At 37.2% G+C, this 24,770-nt stretch overlaps 4 protein-coding genes across 4 annotated transcripts in view; 3 read left to right on the plus strand and 1 right to left on the minus strand.

Annotated features, from left to right (window-relative positions):
- CBG11726 overlaps positions 1–1,716 on the minus strand; it is a gene marked incomplete at both ends in the record, with an annotated part of 8,691 nt that extends 6,975 nt beyond the window's left edge. Inside the window, 4 exons of the mRNA XM_045243460.1 lie at positions 654–1,142; positions 1,189–1,343; positions 1,486–1,593; positions 1,647–1,716. Of these exons, the coding sequence (XP_045094650.1) occupies positions 654–1,142; positions 1,189–1,343; positions 1,486–1,593; positions 1,647–1,716 (822 nt within the window). The remainder of the gene's footprint in view (positions 1–653; positions 1,143–1,188; positions 1,344–1,485; positions 1,594–1,646) is intronic.
- A 316-nt stretch (positions 1,717–2,032) lies between these two features.
- On the plus strand, positions 2,033–2,490 carry Cbr-ave-1 (the record flags this gene model as incomplete). Its single annotated transcript, XM_002640931.1, has 2 exons — positions 2,033–2,285; positions 2,333–2,490. 2 exons carry the CDS (start codon positions 2,033–2,035, stop codon positions 2,488–2,490), a joined length of 411 nt encoding a protein of 136 aa, XP_002640977.1.
- A 3,824-nt stretch (positions 2,491–6,314) lies between these two features.
- Positions 6,315–14,340, plus strand: CBG11723 (the record flags this gene model as incomplete). Its single annotated transcript, XM_045243461.1, has 6 exons — positions 6,315–6,406; positions 7,215–9,990; positions 10,704–11,149; positions 12,254–12,373; positions 13,615–13,858; positions 14,092–14,340. The coding sequence occupies 6 exons, from the start codon at positions 6,315–6,317 to the stop codon at positions 14,338–14,340; spliced, it is 3,927 nt and encodes a 1,308-aa protein (XP_045094651.1).
- A 1,260-nt stretch (positions 14,341–15,600) lies between these two features.
- The window catches only part of CBG11722, a gene marked incomplete at both ends in the record, with an annotated part of 12,903 nt that continues 3,733 nt past the window's right edge, over positions 15,601–24,770 (plus strand). Inside the window, 5 exons of the mRNA XM_045243462.1 lie at positions 15,601–15,664; positions 16,208–16,397; positions 17,909–18,426; positions 19,888–20,129; positions 21,421–21,959. Of these exons, the coding sequence (XP_045094652.1) occupies positions 15,601–15,664; positions 16,208–16,397; positions 17,909–18,426; positions 19,888–20,129; positions 21,421–21,959 (1,553 nt within the window). The remainder of the gene's footprint in view (positions 15,665–16,207; positions 16,398–17,908; positions 18,427–19,887; positions 20,130–21,420; positions 21,960–24,770) is intronic.

Below are 24,770 nucleotides of genomic sequence, written 5' to 3' on the forward strand. Positions count from 1 at the left end.
TCCGTAACTCTGTTCATAGACAATATACAGTAATCCAAATAATACCGTTTTGTAGTACTCGTGGAGCTCTATCATACCTGGTTGAGTTGGTTCGAAAACATTGATTTTGAAAGAAATTATGGCAGGGCCCGCGAAGACCCGGATTACAAGTAGGGAAAAATGCTTTTTCGAAGCTTACACTAGCATACTCTGAAAATTCTCGAAAAATCGATATTTCGGCTTGAAAGGGTCACGAAATGATTCTGAAAATGCTTGAAATTCAATGGAGCTTTCACTGTGGTAGCTGAGCCCTAGAAATCATCGGAAATGAGCTCCCGGAGGACATTTCGCATGCCTCTGATAACGTCAGAAAACACATTTTTCGACATGTTATCGGTCCGGAATCTGGCTCGATTGAAATAGTCCTGACGGGGCCTGTCGAGATCTATCCATTGGTACCAAAAACGTCTGAATATCTCGTTCTAGGGAGTAAATTTGACTCGATTGTTTTCAAAATTAACAAAAAAATAGATCGTTTTTAGCCAAGTTTCAGCCTAAATTTCAGGCAAAATTCTGAGAGTTTCCAGGCGGAAATTCTCGGTTTTAGAGAATTTTTGGGCAGTTTTTAGCTTGTTTTAGGTGATTTTCAGCAAATTTTCAGCCAAAAAACTCACTTTAAGCTCATCCCGATTGCCAGAATGCCTCAATTGTCCCTCATACATCAAACTCTGACACATTGCAATCATTCGTTTCTGTTGTGATTGATCGATTATCGATCGCTTATCAGTGCACAGGAAGTCGTAGGTAGATGGACTCCAAGGCATATCTTTCCTCAAATTGAACTCTTTCCTCTCGGATTTTTTCGATTTTTCCTCATTTTCCGCAGATTGCTCATCCTTAATTTCCTCGTCGAGGTTTTCTTCTAGAAGCTTTTCGTCCTCTTTCATTTTTTCCAAATATTCCAATTTCTCGTCGTCTTTCAGCTGTTTTTCCTCGAGATTTTTCCTCTTTTCATCCTGTTTTTTCAACTTTTCCGCCTCTTTTTTCGCCTCTAAATTCAGTTTTTTCGCTTCTTTTTCCTTCTTTTCTTGTTCTAAACGCTTTTCTTTTTGTTTTCTGCGAATGTCACGAACATGGGTCCATGAGGCCACTTTTTCGATTCTCTGGAAGTACAAAATTTGATTTTTCGCAATTTTTCAACTTATAAACCCGAAATTTCGCAATTTCCATGGCTAATTGCGCATCTGAAAGGTCGGAATCCACTAGAAACTGCTCAAACTCCTCTAGTGTCATCTCGGAACGCATTTTCTTCTTATGGAATCGTTTCCACGCTTCTGGGTTGGATTTTTCGGATTCAGGGACTTCTGAAACCATTTTTTAGGTGAAAAAAACAACTTCTTCGAGCTTTTGAACCCTTAAAACGTTTTACAAAACATAACTTTTGGCTCATTTTCCAAAAAAATTTTTTTTTTCGATTTTTTTTTCTGAAAAATTCAAAAAACCCACTGATCCATGGCGGTGGCTCGTTTGGAAACAACATTTCCCTTCCGCCAAACCGCTTTTTCGGATTTGTAACACAACTTAAACATCCGGTGAGCACATGAGCGACGACTTCTGGAAAAATTGAGATTTTTAGGCTGAAAATCGGATTTTTTTTCGAAAAATACCATCATATTTTTTATTCTGATCGAGTTGCCAAGCGATTTGACATCGAATATCCGCTTCTTCTAGACTCATTTTGGCCTGAAATCAATCTGAAAAATTCGAAAATTCGTTGAAAAAATTTATGTCGTCAGTTGGAGTGCATGCACACTGCACAACTTTTCAAGTACTGTAATCTGGCAAAAAATGGTTTGGAAGCAAAAAATACCAAAAAAAATAGTTGTTAAAATATTATTATCTTACTGAAATTTGGGCTAGAAAATTGCAAAATTGAATGAAGAATTATTTTAACATCGAAAATAATCTAAATGTCATTTTTGAAGGAATAAAAACTATGTTTTTCGAAAAACAAAAAGCAAAAGTGGTATGCGAACGCGCTCTATTTGCACGCATGAGAGAGGGAGACCCAGAGAAAATTGGTTATTTTCTGGCGATTTTTTACAATTTCCAACAGTTTTCACCCCGAAAAAAGCCGATTTTTCGCCCAAAAATCATGACAACAAATGTGCAAGAAGTGTATCATGTCGTTTCGCACCGCCCGATTTATTTCTGGTCGGCGAACGATGTCGATATTTGGCTTAGAAGGAAGCGACCCCGTTTTGCACTGAAATATGCGCATTTCTTCCTTCGACATATTGTTTCAGGTGGGATTTTTGGAGTTTTTTGGGCCGAAAAATCAAGTTTTTTGCAGGTAGAGTGCTCGTAGACCTCTCCGACGACGATTTACGGGAGATTGGAGTGGAAAATGCGGATGAGCGGCAGGATTTGCTGCTGGAAATTAAGAAAGAGAAGCTTTACAGTGATTTGGACGAATTCTCAAAGCTACGGACACAATCTACGGGCAATTAGACACTCTTGTTAAATGAATTTTTTGTACATAATAAATTATTTTTTTTTCGAATTTTTCATAGTTTTTAAACCGGTTTTTGACCGAAAAATATGCTTTTTAAATTGAAATTTTCAGCTTTTTTCAGTAAAAATTCGATTTTAGAGGTTCCTAGGTTGAATGGAGCGTCGAAATGGACCAAGGTGTAGAGAAGTGGCGGATTTCGTTGGGAGAAACGGGTATTTTGGGTATCCTGGACGTCCTGGAGACGTTTTGGGAAGATTTCAGAGAAGACCGAGACATGATGTGAGGGTTTTCGAGAAAAAAAGTGGAAAAAGTTCGAAATTTCTCGCAAAAGAACTAAAATTTTTGAGCTATTTTTACACCTAAAATCATATTTTTACTCAACTGCGAAAATTTTAAAAATCGACTGCGAAAATTTTTAAAAAATCCATAAAATCTGGATAAATGGACACACAGATAGACATTCTTTAGACTGAAATGCTGAAAATTGTTTGAAAAATATGGCTTAAAAGCTGAGAATTGAGAATTTCGCCTAGCTATTTCCACAAATTTTTGTGTCAAAAATGGCCTAAATTTGATTTGAATTATCTCAAGAATGATAAGAAATGGCTCACCAAATTGAAAAATACTACCATATCTTGATAGGTACTGTACCAAATTAATTGAAAATCACTTTTTTGAACTTGGCGTAAGAAGAGCTTCAAAATGAGTATAATTATGACTAGGTTTTGAAAATTTTTCAATTTTTGGGTCCCGCCACGAAAATTGGAAATTTTCAAAATCGAGCAAATTTAGTCGTGTTTAGGCTCATTTTGAAGCTGAAAACATGAGAAAATCGAATAACTAGGTTTTATGGTGATGGAACAAGTATGAACTGAGATACGGTAGTTTCGAATTTTCAAAAAAAAATACCGTATCTCGGTTTATATCTGTTTAATCTTCATGGAAACTAGAATTTTGATTTTCTCATGTTTTCAGCTTCAAAATGAGCCTAAACACGACTAAATTTGCTCGATTTCGAACATTTCCAATTTTCGTGGCGGGACCCAAATTTTGAAAAATTTTCAAAACCTAGTCATGATTATCCTCATTTTGAAGCTTTTCTCACGACAAGTTCAAAGCTAGTGATTTCATAGATTTTGGTACGGTACCCATCGAGATACGGTAGATTCAAATTTTCAAAATCTTGAAAATTATTGATTTTAACAACCCCGAAACAGGCTGAAAATGATCGGATGATTCTTTACAAATGTTTTCTTTCGACAAAATTTTGCTGAATTTAGGAAAAAACCTGTAATAGAAGGCCTCCTCCCCCCTAATTTTAAACTTCAAGCCAGTTTTTCTCGGTTCCTTATAAAGTTATCAAAAAGTGGTCCACTGATAAACTGTTTATCATGATATCAGCAACATTTTATCAGTTGACCAGATTTTGATATCTCCTATAGGAGCTGAGATATATCGGTTCAATGTTCAGAGTTCGTCAGCCGACAGTGTAGCTCAGGCGGTGAGCAAGTTTGATTCAATTTAACTCGGTTTCTGTAAAATATATCAAAAAGTTGTCAACTGATAAATTGTTTATCATCTTATCAGTAATATTTTATTAGTTTACAACTTTTTGATATGTCTCACTGTAACCGAGATAAATTGGGTCAAAATTGCTCGCCGCCTAAGCGATCTCTGATCTTTGAACCGATATATCTCGGCTCCCATAAGAGATATCAAAAATGTGTCAACTGATAAAACGCTGCTGATATCATGGGAAGCAATTTATCAGTTGACACATTTTTGTTATCTTTCACAGGAGCCGAGATAATTGAGCTCAAACTTGACACTGTGTGACGGGGGGGGGAGGGCCATTCTAATACAGGTTTTGTGGTCAGCTATTCTCAAATCGATAGTTTTCCAGGATCCTCGAATGCCATTCGAACTGATTCACAGCATTCTAATCACAAGTAGATTGCGAAGTTCTGATTCATCCGCTGAATGTTTGGATTTCTTAAAATCAAGAGACGAATTCTGGTTCAAAGAGAGATGGGATTCGATTTGTCAATGGGATCGATTTGCAAATGAATTGAAACAAGAGAAATTGAAAAAACGGAGAGATGAGTATGGATTCCGGCAATTGAAGAGTCTCTCGGTGGTCTCTAGAGAGTTCTACGAGTTCATTGAGAATCGAATGCGGCCGGGTGTTGATTTCAAGCCAATTGAAGTGGATTTTAAGTTTAAGGTAATAGTAATTTCTGAAAAATAAGGGAAAAAAGGCTGAAAAATGGTGAAAATCACAGTGGAAAATCATAAAAAATGACCGAAAAAAATAGCTTAAAATGCTTCAGAAAAGTCTGAAAAAAAACTGAAAATTCAAAAAATTTTCGAAGTGATTTTTCGAATTTTTGGCCCAATTTTTTTTTCATATTTTTTTTAGCTGAAAATCTGGATTTTTCAGTCAAAAAAAAGCAAAAAAACCAGCTGAAAAAGTCTGAAAATCGGCTGAAAATTTTTGAAAATTCAAAATTTTGGATTTTTTTTGCAATTTTCAGCTGTAAAAAAATGCAAAAATCTGGATTTTTGAAATTCAAAATTAGTCAGAAAACAAGAGCCGGGCGTTGATTTTGAGCCAATTAGAAGCTGAAATTTGCTTAAAATCGTCTGAAAATTGTCATTTTTTCTGAAAAAAAAAACCAATTTTTATCATCAAATGGTCCAAAATTGATCTAAAATGACTGATTTTTTTTAATAAGAAGAAATCACAAAAAAAAATACCCGGAATTTGTCTGAAAATTGGCTTAAAATGACCTGAATTTCCGCTAAAAATGCGATTTTTAAGCTATTCTCTAGGTTTTTTTCCTGAAAATTGATCCTGAAAAAGTCTGAAAATCGGCTGAAAATTGTAAAATTTTTGTAAAATTTAATGTAAAATTTAAGCTCATTTTCATCTAAAAATTCGGCATTTTCGCTTTTTTTTTCTTCAAACAATGGGTCAAAAATGGCATTTTTTTAGCCAAAAAAAGCCTGAAAATGACAACTTTTACAGCTAAAAATTCTAGAAAATGCGAATTTTTAGATAAAAATGAGCTTAAAACACACAAATTTTTCAAAAAATTTTACAATTTTCAGCCGATTTTCAGACTTTTTCAGGGTCAATTTTCAGGAAAAAAAACCTAGAAAATAGTTTAAAAATCGCATTTTCAGCGGAAATTCAGGTCATTTTAAGCCAATTTTCAGACAAATTCCGGGTATTTTTTTTTGTGATTTCTTCTTATTAAAAAAAATCAGTCATTTTAGATCAATTTTGGACCATTTGACGAAGAAAATTAGTTTTTTTTTTCAGAAAAAATGACAATTTTCAGACGGTTTCAAAATTTTTCAGACGTTTTTTTGAAGGATTCAGATGCCAATTCCAGACGATTTTAAGCAAATTTTAGCTTCTAATTGCCCGGCATCTAAATCCTTCAAAAAAAAAACTAATTTTCTTCATCAAATGGTCCAAAATTGGCCTAAAATGGCTGATTTAATAAGAAAAAATCACAAGAAAATACCCGGAATTTGCTAGAAAATTGGCTTAAAATAACCTGAATTTCCGCTAAAAATGCGATTTTTAAGCTATTTTCTAGGTTTTTTTTCCTGAAAATTGACCCTGAAAAAGTCTGAAAATCGGCTGAAAATTTGTGTGTTTTAAGCTTATTTTCATCTAAAAATTCGGCATTTTCAGGTTTTTTTTTGGCTAAAAAATGCCATTTTTGACCCATTGTTTAAAGAGAAAAAAAATGCGAAAATTTTTGTGCTATTTCTAACCACAAAAATTTGGGGAATTTTGGCTCTCAAAATGCTGGAAAACGCGCGAAATTCGAATTTTCCAGGGATTCAAATTCGACGATTGGGACTCGTTCACTCGTCGTGTGACACTGTACAAATACGGTGGGACTGGTGATAAGCATCCATGTACGAAACTGACAAGAATCAGTAGATTCAATCGATTGGATTTTGAGCATGTTAGGCGAGTTTTTCTGCTGAAAATTGGTCCAAAATGAAGAAAGTTATGGAGATTTCACAAAATTTCAAAAATCAAAACTACCGTATCTCGTCGGGTACTGTACCAAATCAATTGAAATTTATGTTTTTGAACTTGTCGTGAAAAGAGCTTCAAAGTGAGTATAATCATGACTGGGTTTTAAAAAATTTCAAGGTTTGGGTCCCGCCACGAAAATTGGAAAATTTCGAAATCGAGCAAATTTAGTCGTGTTTAAACTCATTTTGAAGCTGAAAATATGAGGAAATCTGAAATCTAGTTTTCAAAAAGTTTGATCTTGAATCAGCTGAGTTACGGTAGTTTCGGTTTCTCCAAGAAATTCTAGCACCAAATTGAAAACTACCGTATCTCGATGAGTACTGGACCAAAATAACTGAAATTGTTGAACTTGTCATGAAAAAAGCTTCAAAATGAGTATAATCATGACTAGATTTTGAAAAAATTGTTCTTTCAAAATTTGGGTCCCGCCACGAAAAAATTCATGAAAATTAGATTTCAGACCTTTCATTGAATTTGGTACGGTACCCATCGAGATACGGTATTTTCAAATTTTAAAAATTTCGGAAATTCTCAAAATTTCCCATGACTTTCTTTATGTTTAGTCGATTTCCCAGCAATTTCCAGCTTATTTTATCACACTTTTGATACTGAAGACCCGATTTTCTACAATTTCAGCCCATTGTTCGCTTTTTCCAGACCCTTCGAAACGATCCGGCACGTCTACATCGACAGTATCCCCCTATCCGAGGAGCTCTTCGAAACCCTCCATCGAATGGACTTAACAAGGGCTCAAACCATAAAATTCCAGCGGATTCCCTATATCCATCTGTTCCCGGAGACCATAAATGTGCCAGAATACGTCCAGAGATTTTGTCGAGAAGTCAACACGAAGGCATTGATTTGGTTCGAATCGAGAGAATGTGATCCGTGGATTGCGCTGTTTGGTTATCCAGTAGCTTTGAATCAAGGAGCAGGAGCTGGAGCCGGAGCCGGAGGTGCAAGAGGAGTAGCTGGACATCAGCAGTTGAATGGATTCAGAGGGTTTGGAGCCCGAAATAATCGGCAAGGGAGACACCGGAGAGCTAATTTACCAGCTAACGGATTCGGAGGACATTTTGGAGGTAATATACGGGCTCAAGGGTTCGGAGTACGAGAAAATCAGCAAGAACAGGAGCGGCAGCTGCTTCAGCGTCTCGCAGCGATCATACCAGTGATACCAGTAGCCAATGAGGACGTGGACGATGATTGGGATGACAATGATCCTGAAAATGAGGATCCAGAGGCTCCAGAAGCCCTCCAGGACCTTCAGATTGTTCCGGAAGCTCTAGAAAGGGCTGAAAATGCTCCAGAAGACCGTTCAGATGCTCCAGATGCTTCAATCCAGGTGGAACATGCTCCAGAAGGTCCTCCAGCAGCTGCATATGCTAGAGTAGAAGCTCCAGAAGGAGCTGAAAGTGATCCAGAAGACTCGGAAAGGGACCAAAATCAACTATCAGATGCTCCGGAATCGTTCCGAAATCAAGATCTCCAAGACGTCCCAGAAGAAGCTTTGGAAATCTCTTCGGATGATTTAGATGCTCCAGAAGAAGACACCCCATACGATGCCTCAGCAGTCCCAATCGCTCTTCTGCAGCTTCTGAACATTGATTTCCAGGATCATCCAGTTGCTGAGCCATTTAACCAGCTGCTTCAACTACCTCAGCTTAGATTTGACCCTCCAGAAGACGTCCAGAACCTTCTAGAAGCTCCAGAAGCTCCACAAAGACCTCGAAATGCTCCAGGTGCTCCGATCTCTCTTCTACAGCTTCGACTCCTTCAGCGGTATATTCAGGATCATCCAGTTGCTGAACCATGGAATAATCTACTTCAGTTAGCTGTGCCTAGAGCTCCAGAAGGCGTTGGAAATGCTCTTGAGCATCCTCAAAATGTTCTAGACGGTCCAGACGACATTCTAGCACCTCCAAATCAAGATGAAGCTGCAGACGACGTTGGAAATGCTCCAGAACGTCCCCGGATGGTTCGAGACGACGATCCAAAAGACGTTATAGAACCTCCAAATCGAGATGAAGCTGCAGAAGACGTTCTAGAAGAAGGAGATGTGAGACATGAGAATGTTCTTGATCGAGAAGAGGCTCCAGAAGACGTGGATCCTGAAGAACAAGACAATGGAGAAAATCCAGAAGACGAGGATCCTGAAGACGAAGAAATTCCAGATGAGGAGGATTTTGAAGGAGACGACGAGAATTTAGAAGACGTGAATCCAGATGAAGAAGCTATCGACGAATGGGCAGAAGACGGCAGAAGACGAGGCAAGGCAGAAGACGACGAAGACGAGGATGAGGTTTTCCAAGAACCTGAAGACGTGGATGCTGAAGATGAGGCTCTCGAAGAATATGCGGATCCAGAAAGGCCAGAATATATTGCAAATCGTCTAGATCTACAAGAAAATGACCAGGATCCCCGACTGTTTGCTCCGCTAGCCTCTCCAAACGATCTAGGCGATCCTGAAGACGTTGGAGGTGCTCCAGAGGCTCCAGAAGCTCCTCAGAACGTCCTAGATGTCCCTCATCCTGGCGCCCTCCTTCATAGAATTCCAGCTCATCAGGCAGCGGCGAATGATCATCGAGTCGCAGTAGCTAGATATCCATTGGAAGTGTTTGGATTAAGGGGCGGAGTCAACAGAAGGGGCGGAGCCAGAGACATCAGAGAAGGAATTGAGCTCATAAATGCCGACGCTATCAATTTGGCACAGAGATTGGTTGCTATGGGAGAAGAAGAAGAGCTCATCCGCCAGCTGGAGGTTCCTGTGGCGGCAAACGGAGCTCTACATCATGCTCCAGAGGCTCCAGATGATCTAAATGACGACTTTGAAGCTCTAGAACGTCAGGAGGAGCTTCCTAACCTTCCGTTTGATATCAACCTGGTTGGAAACGCTCCAGAAGCGTTTCTGGAACCTCAAGAAGACCTTCCTAGACTTCCATGTGATATTGACCTAGCTCCAGAAGATGCTCCAGAAGGTGTCCCTATCGCTCTCTTCGAAAATGAGGATCCAGAGGCTCCAGAAGCCCTCCAGGACCTTCAGATTGTTCCGGAAGCTCTAGAAAGGGCTGAAAATGCTCTAGAAGACGGCCTAGGACAGCAGTTGAATGGATTCGGAGATGTAAATGAGCCTGAAAATGAAGATTTCGAAGCTCCAGAAGACCGTTCAGATGCTCCAGATGCTTCAATCCAGGTGGAACTACCTCAGCTTAGATTTGACCCTCCAGAAGCTCCAGAAGCCCCAGAAACCCCTGGCAACGTTCCAGGCGACGTCGTTGAATTCCTTATTCAACATCTAGAAGCTCACCAACAACATCCGCTATGGGGTCTTCTGAATCTGCCAACGAATCTTCCGGAACTTTTGGCACTGGAGAATTTTCTAGAATCGCCACCGCTTCGTCTGAATCCTCCGATGGCGCCGATCCCTTTAAATGTGAGTCAGACAAGTAGACAAAATTAGGTTCAGGGGACTAGGATTTCCCTCGGCCGCGGCCACGGTTTGTTCAAATATCAGTGTTGTGCATTTTTTGAAAGCCTACAGTAATCCAAAGTTCTAGATTAAAGAGTTAGAGGCGCACTAAAGATGGATTTTACCCCAAAAATTGATGTAAGAATGTTCGAAAATGGACCAAAATTGGCTTAAAATCTGCTGAAAATGGCAAATATTTATGCTTTTGGGGCGTTCTAATCCCATTTTTAACTTTAAAAAGTCGGTTTTAGGGTCATTTTAAGCTTATTTTCAACCCATATACTATTCTAGAATCAGAGCTACAGTAACCCGAAATCCCATAATATGGAGTGGTTTTCGATGAGGAATTCAAATTTCATGTTGATTTTGACGTAGGAAATAGATTTTCTAGTGGAATAGAAGGGCCCCCCCCCCACATTGTCAATTTTAAGCTCAATTATCTCTCAATTAGCAATTATCAATTAGGGGGGAGGGGCCTTCTATTACAGGTTTCACGGTAATCCAATTTTCGAAAAATCGATTTTTAGAGCGACATTTTTGTGCCTAACCTCCATATGCCGTAAAACCTGTATTAGAAGGGCCCCTCTAATTGAAGTGCCCCCCCCCCCCCCTAGGGAACCCACGAAAAATGGAAGGGCCGGCCCTTCTAATACAGGTTTTACGGTATATGATTCCAGGAGGATGTGGATGTAAATGCTCCCGAACAACCAGATGAACGGGATAATCAATTGGATCCAGTGTTGCATCGAGAAGAATCAGAAGCACGTCTAGACTATCGCATCGCACGGAATCATTCTCTACAAGTCCACCATCGGAGAGATCGCGCTCTTTATCAAGCCGATGAGACTCTATCTGGCTATGTGCATGCAACACGGAATGCTGTGTTGGCTGGAATTCATTTAGAAGACAATCCAGACGACTGGCGAGCAGAAGCACAGGTTGAACGCGTACAGAAAGTGGTTCTGCACAGAAGACAGGATGTTGTGAATCGATGGATGACGTGGAGACGGGACTGTGAACACTTCAGAATAGCAGATCAGGTGGCGAATCGAATGGAAAAGGCGTTGAGGACTTTAGAGAATGAAAACGAGCGAAGGAGGCATCTGTTTAGGAGAGATCGGATGTAAAGGGGGGGGGGGGTTACGGTATTTCGGCGGGTACTGTACCAAATCAATTGAAATTGATATTTTTGAACTTGTCGTGAAAAGAGCCTCAAAATGAGTATAATCATGACTAGGTTTGGGAATTTTTTTGAAAACTTTGGGTCCCGCCACGAAAATTCGAAATTTTCAAAGTGGGCGGCGCCTAGTCGTGTCTAGGCTCATTTTGAAGCTGAAAATATGAGAAAATCGAAAATCCAGATTTCAAAAAATTTGATCGGAAACCAGCAGAGTTACGGTAGTTTCAATTTCTCCAAAAAATTTGAGCACCAAATTGAAAACTACCGTATCTCGGCGGGTACTGGACCAAATCAATTGAAATTGATATTTTTGAACTTGGCGTGAGAAGGGCTTCAAAATGAGTATAATCATGACTAGGTTTGGGAATTTTTTTGAAAACTTTGGGTCCCGCCACGAAAATTCGAAAATTTTCGTTTGAGCAAAGTGGGTCGTGTTTAGGCTCATTTTGAAGCTGAAAACATGAGAAAATCGAAAATCTGGTTTTCAAAAAGTTTGATCAGCAGAGTTACGGTAGTTTCGAAATTTCAAAAAAAAATTTGTTGAAAATTCAAAACTACCGTATCTCAGTTCATATTTGTTTCTTCTCATGTTTTAATGAAAATCGAGCTGGCTCTTAAAAATGAAATTAGGAACATTTCAATTTTTTCAGAAAATTCAAAAAATGGGACTCTTAAAGCTGAAATTCTCTTCAAAACCCCCATTAAATTTCCCAAAGAAAAGCAAGCACTTTAAGCGAAAAATGCGAAATTTCGACTGAAAATAGCTGAAAATCGTCACAAAAAATCTGAAATTTCCACCAAAAATCCAATTTTTCAAAATTGAAGAAAGTCTTCAAAAAGGAATTTTGAGCTGAAATTTCCTGAAAATCGACCCAAAAAATCCCCGAAAAATCGCTGAAAATGGGACTTTTTGAGCTGGAAGATTAAGAAAAAAATCAAAAAAAATTGATCTGAAATTTATGCTGAAACTGGAGACTTTGAGTTGAAAAATTCGATATTTTGGCTCAATTTTAGAGCTGGAACAATCTGAAAATCTGAAATTTTCAGCAATTTCTACCGTGAAAAGTTCCATCGATACATGAGAAGCAGACCGCGTGAGCACCGTCCAAATGCTCAAGAAGTTAACCAGCAAGTTCAACGATATCGTGCATACCGTACTATCAATATGTGGGTTTCATTTTGGCTGAAAATTGGCTAGAAATAGTCTCTGAAATTAGATTTTTTTGGCGCGAAAATTGACTTGGAATGAGCAATTTTTGAAGAGCTACAGTAATCCCACATCACTCCTGAGCAATGAAGCCGTGCTACAGTAGTCTAGAATGGCCGGAATTGGCTTAAAACATGCCCGAAAATAGGCTAAAACGATTGGAAATGGCTTGAAATCTGCTGAAAATATTTTCAAAAACAGCTGAAATTCGCAAAGATTACCATTGTTGCACGATTCTAGTTCATTTTTCGTGTTAAAAAAAAAAGATTTTAGGACAATTTAAGCCCATTTTAGGCCTATTTTAAGCCTAACTGAAGCCTATTTGAATCTTGTTTGAAGCTCATTTCAAGCCGATTTCAAACCTATTTCATGTTCATTTCAGCCCTATTTTAAGCCCATTTAAGCTAATTTTGTGGGTTTCATTTTGGCTGAAAATTGGCTGGAAATAGTCTCTAAAATTAGATTTTTTGGCGCGAAAATTGACTTGGAATGAGCAATTTTTGAAGAGCAATGCTACAGTAGTCTAGAAATTCTAGACTTCTGTGTATTCTAGACTAGAATGACCGAAACTGATAGAAATTGGCTGAAAAATGGGGGTTTAGAATGTGCTGAAAACGGCTCAAAATGACAGAAAATAGAAGCTAGTTTTGGGACAATGTTGAGCCTACGTTTGGCCTATGTTAGCCTTTTTAAAGCCTATTTTTAGCCCTATTTTAGGCCTTGCTTTGACCATTTGTATAGCAAATTGTCAAAATTTTCTCGGGCCATTTTAGTTACTTTTATAAGATTTCAAGCCTATTTTGAGCCTATTTCAGTCATATTGTAGCCCTTTTCAAAGACTATTTTAACTCTTTTTTAGGTGCATTTTAAGACTATTTTAAGTCTAATTTAGGCCTATGTTAGCCTATTTTGAGCTTACTTTAGCTTATTTCAGCATATTTCAAGTTACCATTAAGCCTTACTATTGCCCCATTTATAGCCTTTTTTGGCCCTATTCACAGCCTATTTTAAGCCTTTTTTAATGCCATTCTATTTAAAGGCCATTCTAGCCCTATTTTAGGCCATTCTAGCCCTTTATTGGGCCCTTCTAGCCTCATTTTAAGCCCTTCTCGCACTATTTTAGGCCCTTCTTTGACTATTTGCAGCTAATTTTCGGACCATTTTAAGTCTTTTTTGAGACTATTTCAGCCTGTTTTTTCAGCCTCCATCGGATAATGACGAGTCGAGGTTTCAATAGACGTCGAGCCAATTTGAATTATATCGAACCGGGAGATGTTATCCGAATGAAGGGACACTTGAAAATGTTGTTGAATATATTCACACGAAACAAAACGGATCGAATCAGAAGCGCTGGACGATGGCACTTGAAGCAACTATTCAGAATTTTCCGAAAACAACCGATCAATGCCAAACAGTTGATGTGGCACTTGAGAATGTTGAAATCGGTGGGTTTTTGAACGGAAAATGGACTTGAAACAGCCAAAAATCGTTGAAAAACTCCCAAAAATCATGAGAAAAAATGGTCCAACATTATTGCGAAATTTTTCAAAATAAGATTTTTTTTTCCGAAAAAATTGCATTTTTTTTCACATTTTTTTGTATCTTCTCCTTACTAATTTGAAGCGCGAATTACCTCTAAATTAACTGCAATTTTTGACTAATTACCCTCCTAATTAAGATCACTCTTCACGGACCACTGGATGTACGAATCGCCAGAAATATCGGGGAACTAACGGAGGCTCAACAAGCCAGAACTACAGTATTCCAGTCATTTCAATGGATTTTCGAGCGGAAGTTTCATTTAAACGATGAAACTTATTATGTCGAACGGAGAGAGCCAACGAGAGATTTGATTGATCGACGGACGATGATTTTGGAGTTTTTGTGGACTTTCAGACAGTATTTTGATGCTGAAAACGGGATTTGAGGAGCTTTTTGATTCCAAAAAGTCGAATTTTCGCCATTTTTTTCACTATTTTTAACCTAAAAAATTCGTTGTTCTCTGATGATTTTATCCATTTTCTAGTCATTTTTCACCTATTTTTGACCACACCAAATCATAATTTTAAGCCGTGTTCTCTCTAACTTTCAGCACTTTTTGCCTCCCAATTTTATCTCTATTTTTCAATTTTCTAGGCATTTTTTAAATCGAAAAATTGACGACTTTTTGGACCCAAAAAGTCGGGTTTTCTTGAAATTTATAGCTATTTTTTAGTCTGAAAATTTGAATTTTTGGCTATTTTTCGTTATTTTTGCATGCATGATTTATTCATTTTTTTTTCTAATTTTTTTCTCTCAAAAATCTTGATTTTCAGATTTTAGAGTCTGAAAAATCTTTTTTTTTTTTTAATTTTAGTCTGAAAATGTTGATTTTTAGCAATTTTTCACTATTGAAATCTTCATTTTCAGCATTTTTTGATCCCATTTTCTCTACGAAAATTCATGTAAATTTTGTATCTAAATGCCCTATAATTGACTCCAATTTTTTCTAGAACTTTCCAGAATTTCTTATTTTCCAGTTCTATTTTCCTATAATTTGCCCTTTAGTCAATCTCGTATTTTCTATTATTTTCATATATTTTGTATCATTTCCTGTACAAAATTCCCCGTTTTTCAGTCATTTTTCGACCTTGAAATTCTTGAAAAAACTCTGAAAATTTTCAGTCAAATTTTGCCCTTTTTCAGCAAATTTTGAGCTAAAAATCGGATTTTTGTCAGTTTTCCAGGTCAAAAATGTATATTTTATTTCTTAAATTGCCCATATCCCCCATATTTTCAGTCTAATTTTGGCTGAAATTCTCTCTGAAAATTCTCAATTTTCACTGTTTTTGACCTCAAAATACTGGAAAATTTTGTCAATTTTCGAGATTTATTGATTTTTCAAAAATGTGTATAAATATTATTTTGGTTCACATTGCCTATTTTTTTCCCATCATTTGCCCATTTTCCCCTATTTTTCCCACCGGTTTTTCCCCAATTTCCAGCCATTTTTTTGGCCAAAAATCTCCGTTTTTCTAGAATTCTCCCCCCTCAAATGAAGCTTGTTTTATCGGATTTTCTCTCAATTTTTTTCGTTCTTTTTTTTGTGAATTTTTTCGTCAATTTTCGTATACTTTTTCTCGAATTTTTTCAATGATTTTCAGCCTAATTTTCAGGTAAAAACTAGCTGAAAAAGAAGGGAAAAAAGATGAAGAATCGCTTCACTTTGGTGGATGTGATTGCGGCGACGACCGAGTTGAAGAAGCTTCAAGGTTAGAGAGAAAAATCTAGAAATCAGCCATTTCCAGGATTACTGTAGGATAGAAAAATTCAATTTTTGTCAGCTCAGGGGTACTGTAGGTGAAAAATCGGGAATTTCAAAACGTTTTGGATTTTTGAAAATATGAATTTTGGCCCGAAAATGCGGTCTGTCTGGAAATTCAAATTTTAGACTGAGCAATTCGATGGGGATTACTGTAGCTCATCGGATTACGGTATTAGGGTTACTGTAGGATACGGTTTGATATGTGTAATGACCCTCGGTTACTGTAGTTTTGCTAGTTAAGGCTTTCTGGATTACTGTAACATTACTGTAGCGATTATGGATGGGTTACGGTAGTCTGTGTACTGCAAGATTACTGTACTATTTACTCCACACAGTATCATTCACGATACTCTCTGGATTACTGTAGAATAATAGAACAATCGAAAAATCGAAAAATTCTGAAATTTCAGAGGATTGCAACTGGCTTTTAATGAGAAAATCGATATTTTTAAACCATTGCTCATCTGAAACACTACTGTACTTTTTGCAGGAATGCGTGTCAACAATGTGTACGATATTGATAACAAAACGTACCTTATCAAACTGACCCGTCCCGATGAGAAGGCTGTGATTCTGTTCGAATCGGGTGTTCGACTACATCAGACATTCCATGATTGGCCCAAATCACAGACACCCTCTTCGTTTTCAATGAAACTGAGGAAGCATATCAATCAGAAAAGGTACAAAGATAGCCTGGAAATTATCAAAAAAATCAATAAATATGGTCCAAAACCCCATCAAGATGGTCTAAAAATCATGAAAAACGCTCGAAAATGACCTGAAATAGCCGAAAAATGGCAATTTTTTGAGTGAGCTACAGTAATCCTTTAGAATTTTTGAATTTTTCGATTTTCAGAATTTTATAATTTTAGTATTTTTTTTATTATTTTTTGGAATTTTTCGATTTTAAAAAATTTGATTTCAAGATTTCTCGAAGTTTCGGATCTACAGTAATCCTAGAGGACACAGTATCAAATCTACAGTAATCCCCAGGAGTTTCTGGAATTTTGGATTTTTTTTCGAAATTTTCGATTTGCCGAATTTTCGACTTTCACGATTTTACAGTAATCCTACAGTAATCCAAACATTACTGTCAAAACGTTATGGCTACAGTAATCCTTTGAACCGTTGACCACGGCAGTAATCGTTGACAATTTTGATACTGTAGGATTACTGTAGCAAGGTAGTCTGCGTATCATTTTACTATACGACTACAGTATCATAATACAATTATCTCTGAATTACTGTAGGATTACTGTAGGACTACTGCAGTTAGCGAAATTCCGAAAAATTCTGAAAATCAAAAATACAAAAATTTATAAAATTAAATTGGATTACTGTAGAAAAAGTCGAAAATTCAGAAAATCGAAATATTCGAAAAACCCCCAGAAACTCCTGAGGATTACTGTAGACTTGATACTGTGTCCTCTAGGATTACTGTAGATCCCAAATTTCGAGAAATCTTGAAATCGCAAATTTTGGGTTACTGTAGGGATTACTGTAGAAAAATGAGCATTTTTAAAATGACGTATTTTAGCCGATTTTGAGCTACTGAGTTGTTTTTTTTTGTAATTCTCTGGAGTTTATAGAATTTTCAGAAAAATTCGAATTTCAGATTTTAAAAAAATTTTTAGATTTTCTAAAATTTTTTGAATTTCAGAAATTCTGGAAATTTTGGATTTTTCAATTTTTTTAATTTTATAAAAATTTTTCTGAAAATTCTATAAACTCCAGAGAATTACAAAAAAAAACAACTCAGTAGCTCAAAATCGGCTAAAATACGTCATTTTAAAAATGCTCATTTTTCTACAGTAATCCCTACAGTAACCCAAAACTTGCGATTTCAAGATTTCTCGAAATTTGGAATCTACAGTAATCCTAGAGGACACAGTATCAAGTCTACAGTAATCCTCAGGAGTTTCTGGGATTTTTCGAAATTTTCGACTTTTTCTACAGTAATCCAAACATTACTGTCAAAACGTTATGGCTACTGTAATCCTCTGAATCATTGACTACGGTCACAACTACAGTAATCATGAAAAACAACTCAAAATGCATGAGAAATGGCCGAAAATCATTAAAAATGAACCGAATTTTATGAAAATTTTGAGTGATTTTTCATCAATTTTTTCTACCGTATCCTACAGTAACCCTTACAGTAACCCCCAAAAATCCCCCTACTTTTTCACAGATTGACATCAATTCGAGTCGTCGGATTCGATCGAATCGTCGAGTTGATCTTCGGAACCGAGGATCGTGAGAATCGTCTCTACGTGGAACTGTATGATAGGGGAAATGTGATTCTGACGGATCACGAAATGACAATTTTGAATATTCTTCGAGTGAGAACTGATAAGGACACCTCAGTGAGATGGGCGGTACGAGAGAAGTACACATGCTCAGGAGACGCAGAACAACAAGATCCACGTGGATTCAAGTCTGACGACGTCATCCGAAGAATTCAATCGATTCCCGACGGGAAGGATGAGCAATTGGGACGAATTCTGTCGGGATTCACGAAATGTGGAAATCCGATCACCAAGGAGATTCTGTCGAAAATCGGACTGAAATGGGAACAAAAATTGAACGCCAAATCGGATGTGGCTGAAATTTCAGCCAAATTTGAAGAGATAAAAAAAGCGACTGAGGAGATTTGGGACACTGTTGAGCATGATCCCAAAGGATTCATTAGTTATTTGGAGATTCCTTGTGAGTCATTTTCTTTGCTAAAAATGACTGAAAATGGTCCTAAAATTGGGGTTTTTGTAGTGAAAATTGGTTGTTAATCTAACTGGAAGACCCCCCTAAAAACCGACTTAGAATGAGCAATTTTAGAGAGCTACAGTAATCCTTGAAGATCTAGTAGACTACAGTGGTTCTACAGTACTCTTAAGCCATCATAAATGTGTCTACAGTAATCCAATGAGCTACAGTACCTATCTGCGATTTTCTTCGATGTTTGGCTGAAAGTGACTGAAAATGAATGGCCTCAAAGAATGGGATTTTCCACGAAAATTGACTTTTGGAGAGCGCTACAGTAATCCTGCAGGGTACAGTAAGAACTACAGTAATCCTCCGGAAGTTCTGGAATTTCCAGAATTTTTTGATTTTCGGAAATATTGAAATTTCTGAATTTTCAAATTTCTAGAATTTCAGAATTTTGCATTTTTGGATTTTCAGAATTTTTGACGTTTCGCTAACTACAGTAATCCTATAGTAATCCTACAGTACACAGACTACCGTAATCCATCCCTAGTCGCGCTACAGTAATTCACAAAAGCTACAATAGCAAAACTACAGTAACCCAGTGTAATTACACCTATTCTACCGTATTCTACAGTAATCCTGATACCGTGGGATTCATAAGCTACACTAATTCTACAGTAATCTATATCTACCGTATCCTACAGTAACCCTAATCCTGTTATCATGACGTACAGTACCTGCTACATGTTGGATTTTCGTGTCCTATAGTAATCCAAAGAAAAGACAGAGGTACAGTAACCATAAGTCAGGTCACACCACATCTACCGTATCCTACCGTAATCCAACAAAGTGTCAAAAAAATCTACCGTATCCTCTATCTACAGTATATTTAATACCGTTTTCATAAACTACAAAATTTCTACAGTACTCCAGAGCTCTAAAAAATCGAAATTCTGTATCCTACAATAATCCCAAGACTGCCTAGAATAAGCTACAATAATCCTCTACAGTACTCCTAATCTTAAGCTAGTCTACCATAGCCTACAGTAATCCTATCATCTTGTTCATCTTGTTTCTACAGTAATCCTCCATTGAATTGCTCATTTTTAAGCCTGAAATAGGAATTTTAAGACTGATTTGAAATTTTTGAGTAAAATTTGAAATTTTTTCAAAAATCCAAAATTTTGCAGCGGCCACCTCCAAAGACCTAGAAAGCCTTTATTGAATTACAGTAATCCTCTACAGTAGTCCTGAGCTTTGAAAAGGCTACCGTAACGTACAGCAATCCAATAAGCTACAACAGTAAAACCACAGTTATTCAAATTCATATAACATACAGACATAGTACAGTACTCCCGATCTACCGTATACCCTACAGTAATCCAACGAGCTACAGTTATCTCTACTGACTTATTGCTCAGCTTAAAATTTGAAATTTTTTTTCAAAAATCCAAAATTTTGCAGCGGCCACCTCGTCGACGCCGATTGAGATCTATTCGGAATTCAATCCGATTTCAATGCCTCTGACATTGAAACTACAGAAAGAGCTACGGTCGTTTTGTGAATCAGTTGACGAGTTCTATTCTCGAATTGAGACCCAGAAACAAGAACAAAAGGCAGTGAATATGGAGAAACAGGCGCTCAAAAAGTTGGAAAATGTCGAAAAAGATCAAAAGGAGCGGATTGAGGCGTTGCAGGTGGGTTGGGCTTGGAATTCGGATGAAAATGGGCGAATTTTGACTGAAAATAGCTTAAGATTGACTGAAAATGGTTCAATTTTGACTGAAAATAGCTGGAAACTGACTGAAATTAGCCTAAAATTTGGCTGAAAATGGTCGAATTTTGGCTGAAAATGGTTGAAAACTGACTGAAAAAAAAAACTGAAATTTGAGCTGAAAATAGCCGAAAATCGACTGGAAGAGGTCAAAATTGATCTGAAGTCGGCAATTTTGGTACTGTGGGATTAGTGTAGCGCGACTAGCGAGGCTACAGTAATCATACAGTCTAGTTACAGAGTTACTGTCAGCACAGGCTACCGTAAACCATGCTACATTAATCTTACAGCACCGAAATTGCCATTTTTGAAAAATGATTTTTCATAGTTGTCAAGGATTACTGTAGGAATACTGTAGAATTATAATATTGACCTTTTTCAGTCAGTTTCAGAAATTACAGAAATTCCAAAATACTGAAATTCTGAAATTCTTTGGTTTTTTAAGCTTGTGAGTGCTGTAGGATTACTGTACTTTATGAGAACAGGATTAGGGTTACTGTAGGATACGGTAGGATACGGTAGATAGAGATTACGGTAGAATTAGTGTATCATATGAATCCCACGGTATTAGTATTACTGTATGCTATGGTAGGACAGGTGTAACGACTTTGTGTTACTGTAATTTTGCTATTGTAGCCTTTGTGGATTACTGTAGCTCGACTATGGATGGAATACGGTAGTTTTCTAGAAGACTACAGTAATCCTACAGTCTAGTTACACAGCCACAGGCTACCGTAAACCATGCTACAGTTGTCAAGGATTACTGTAGGAATACTGTAGGATTTTAATTTTGACCTTTTTCAGCCAGTTTCAAATACTTCAAAATTCCAACATCTCCAAATTCTCAAAACTCATCTGAAATTCAGATTTTCAGCCTAAAATTTGCCATCCATAATCGCTACAGTAATTTTACAGTAATCCAGAAAGGCTACAGTACCAAAATCTACAGTAACCCGAAACCTGGAAATCGAAACATTTCTGAAATTCGAAAATTTCAAAAAATTAAAAGTACCACACCTGTATCCTACAGTATACCCCATTTCTGTAATCCTACAGTACTCCTGAGCTGCTCTGGAAATAGGATTTCTGTATTGTTGAATACAGTACTCCAATGAGCTACAGTACCAAAATCTACAGTAACCCAATGAGCTAGATTTGTCATTTTTAAGCCATTTTCAGCCCCCCCCCCCTCCTGACTTCTAGAATACTGTAATTGTTTGCAGCTAACCCAAGAACAACGCGAACACATGGCCAACCGAATCATCCTGAATCAAGAGCTCGTCGAGAAGGCTCTATTGCTCATCCGCAGTGCTCTAGCCAATCAATTCTCATGGCAAACGATCGAGGAAATGCGGAAATCAGCCGCAGCGAACGGAGATCCAGTTGCCAAATCGATTGATTCATTCAAATTTGAAAACAACGAGTTTTTCATGAAACTCGGCGACCCTTATGATGAGGAGGCGGAGCTTCTGAAAGTGCCAATCGATATTTCGATGAACGCGTCGAAAAACGCTCAGAGACACTTTGTGGATAAGAAATCGGCAGCCGAAAAGGTCAAGAAAACGGTGGCATCGTCGGAAAAGGCGATCAAAAATGCGCAGGAGAAGGCGAAATGCACTCTGGAACAAGTGAAAATCGTAACGGAAGTCAAGAAATCAAGGAAGACGATGTGGTTCGAGAAGTTTCGATGGTTCATCTCATCGGAGGGATATATTGTGGTCGCTGGTAGAGATGCACAGCAGAATGAGCTGTTGGTTAAGAAGTTAGTGACACTTTGGGGGGGGGGGGGGGCAGGGTGGCGGGAAACTGACAAGGGAAGCGTTTTCAGAGGGGCGTTGAGAATTAGATCAAAATTTGTACAAAAGTACTTTCGAACATGCTGAATACGATTTCAGCAATATCTCGGTCATAACTCTAATAGGAACAAAAATATGTGCTCTCAAAGTGTTTTCAGTACTAAATTTTGACCCAAAACGTGCATTTTTCGAGCTTTAAAACTCTTTTTCCAGGATTTTTTCAAGCGGGAAACTCTTTTTTGATCATTTCTCTATCATCTGAAACACTTTCTGTACAATTTCAAAAAAAAATTTTTTTCGATTTTTTTTGAAAAAAATCATCATGAAAAAAATCACCCACACTTTAAAAGTGATTTTTTGAGAAATTTTTTTGCAAGTGCAAAAAAGTCTTTCAAACATTCAGAAATGATAGAAACATCATTTTCATAGAATTTGGCAGCTCGATTTCGTCTGTGAGCCCTGAATAATTCCCAAAATCTGATAATTGCAAGAAATTTGAAAAACTGTAACTTCTCAAATATTGCTCAAAATCGCACGGAATACATAGAAATATGTAAAGATCATTTGGGTGATAGATTTGGTGGTGTTCCACTCAAAAAAGAGCAAGACGGAGCAATTCCGAGAGTCGAAAGTTTTGCTTTTGGGCGATAGGACAAGTCGAAAAACACAATATTTCAAAATTTCTTCAAAATTTCAAACGCCTTCTTTTTCCCTTTGAAAACGTTGGTAATTCATGAAATAAGTATAATTTGTTATTCAGGGGACCAAAATGGATATCGAAAATTAATCTCGAAAAAAACAAAAAAAAGAATTACCACAGTGGGGTTCGAACCATCATTGTCACTCCTAATGAGTCTCCCTCTTGCCACAACACCACACAACCGATATTTTCCTCTGGCGCGGAGTGCGTATAGGAGAGAGGGGCGTAGTGGAGTGAGGGAGGGGGCGAAATCGGTATAAAAATTTTCAGACGAAGATTTTCAGCTTGTTGATGATACTATGACCTAGATTTTTTCGTCATCGTGTTACGGATATCTCAAACTATCAGTACTGAAATTTTTAGAAAATTCTCAACGCCCCTCTGAAAACACTTCCCTTATGAGCAAAGAGAAACAGAAGAGCAGCTCGTGATTTATATGGTTCTAAAGAGCTCGACTTGACAGCTCCAAATCGATTTTCAGATTTCGAAAATATTGATTTTGAAGCGAGTTATGAGCAATTGAAATTCTTTTGGAAAAATATGGTCTAGTTTTGGATTTCTAGGCCACCCACAGTAAAATGTGTATAACTTGTCTTAAACTGCATATTTATGAAATCTGAAAACGGTTTTGGTCTCGCAACGATCTGTGCTTTCCAACCCTGATTTTCAGAATATTCGAATTTCATTGAATTCTGTAATTTTTTGAATTTCAGAAGTTTTGAATCTTAACTTTTTTAATTTTTAGGATTTCAGAATTTCTAGAAATTCAGAATTCTCTGAATTTCAGAATTTTCTAATTTTCGGAATTTGTGAATTTTAAAATTTTCGAAATTTTCAGAATTTATGGATTTCTGGATTTTTTTGAATTTCAGAAATTTCTGATTTTCAGAATTTTGGTATTTTTGAAAATTTCTGGAAACTCAAAATTTTTGAATCTTAACTTTTTTAATTTTTAGAATTTTAGAATTTCTACAAATTCGGAATTCTTTGAATTTCAGAAATTTCTGATCAGAAACTTTTGAAAAAATTTCTGGAAATTCAGAATTTTTTTGAAAATTCGGAATTTCGAAATTCAGAATTTTTTTCCATTTTTGAATTTTAGAATTTCCAGATTTTTTGAAAATTGCTGAAAAAGTTCATAATTACGATGTAATACTACAGTAATCTTACAGTAACCCAAAAAAACTACTATCAGGAAAATGGCAACAACATAGATTGGCAATTTCGGTACTTTAGGATGGGTTACGGTAGTCTATGAAGTAGTTAACCTACTCCTACAGTAATGAAAAATCCCGAAAATTCAATTTCGTCAAAAATTGCAAATTTTGGAATTTTCGGGATTTTAAACTAGAGAAATAGGCAAATTTTCAGCTTTACTGAAATCCCAGTACTTAAACGCTACAGTATCCGAATTGAGGATTACTGTCCTCAAACAACTGCAGTAGTCCGACATTTTTAAATTACAGTATCCCTGTCCTACAGTAATCCGATATTTTTTGTTTCGAAATTGCAGTATCTCTACAGCAGTGTGCCTTATCGACAAAGATTTACCCGATTTTGTCGACAAATTTACTTGACAAATTATCGATAAATTTGTCGATAAAAAACGATAAAATTTTGTCGATAAATTGTCGACAAATTATCGGTAAATTTATCGAAAGTATTGTCGGAATAAAAAAAGTGAGACTCGGTGTTTGCGTACTTTGATTCCCGCCTCCCCCCACCGACGCTCCGCCCATCGCTTTGCAAGTGCGGCGTGGTGTTTTAGCGCCACTTGGGAGATCATATTTTCTATGAAAATCTGCAACAGAGCGCGCATTAAAGCACACACACACGAAACATCGTTCCAATTTGGGACAGTTCGACCCCTTACAAGTTCGCACTTGTATAATAACAGTTCGATTCTGCCCGCGTTCTGTTCTGGTAAGTGTGCGAAAAAGGACTGTTCTGAATTGAATCAGTTCGATTTTAGGTCTGTTCGAATTCGTCGTACCCCCATCTCATTAAATCCGATGATCTCCCAAGTGGCGCCAAAACACCACGCCGCACTTGCAAAGCGATGGACGGAGCGTCGGTG

Source organism: Caenorhabditis briggsae (genome assembly GCF_000004555.2).
Source record: "Caenorhabditis briggsae complete genome, chrIII, whole genome shotgun sequence".
NCBI classification, from domain to species: Eukaryota; Metazoa; Nematoda; class Chromadorea; order Rhabditida; family Rhabditidae; genus Caenorhabditis; species Caenorhabditis briggsae.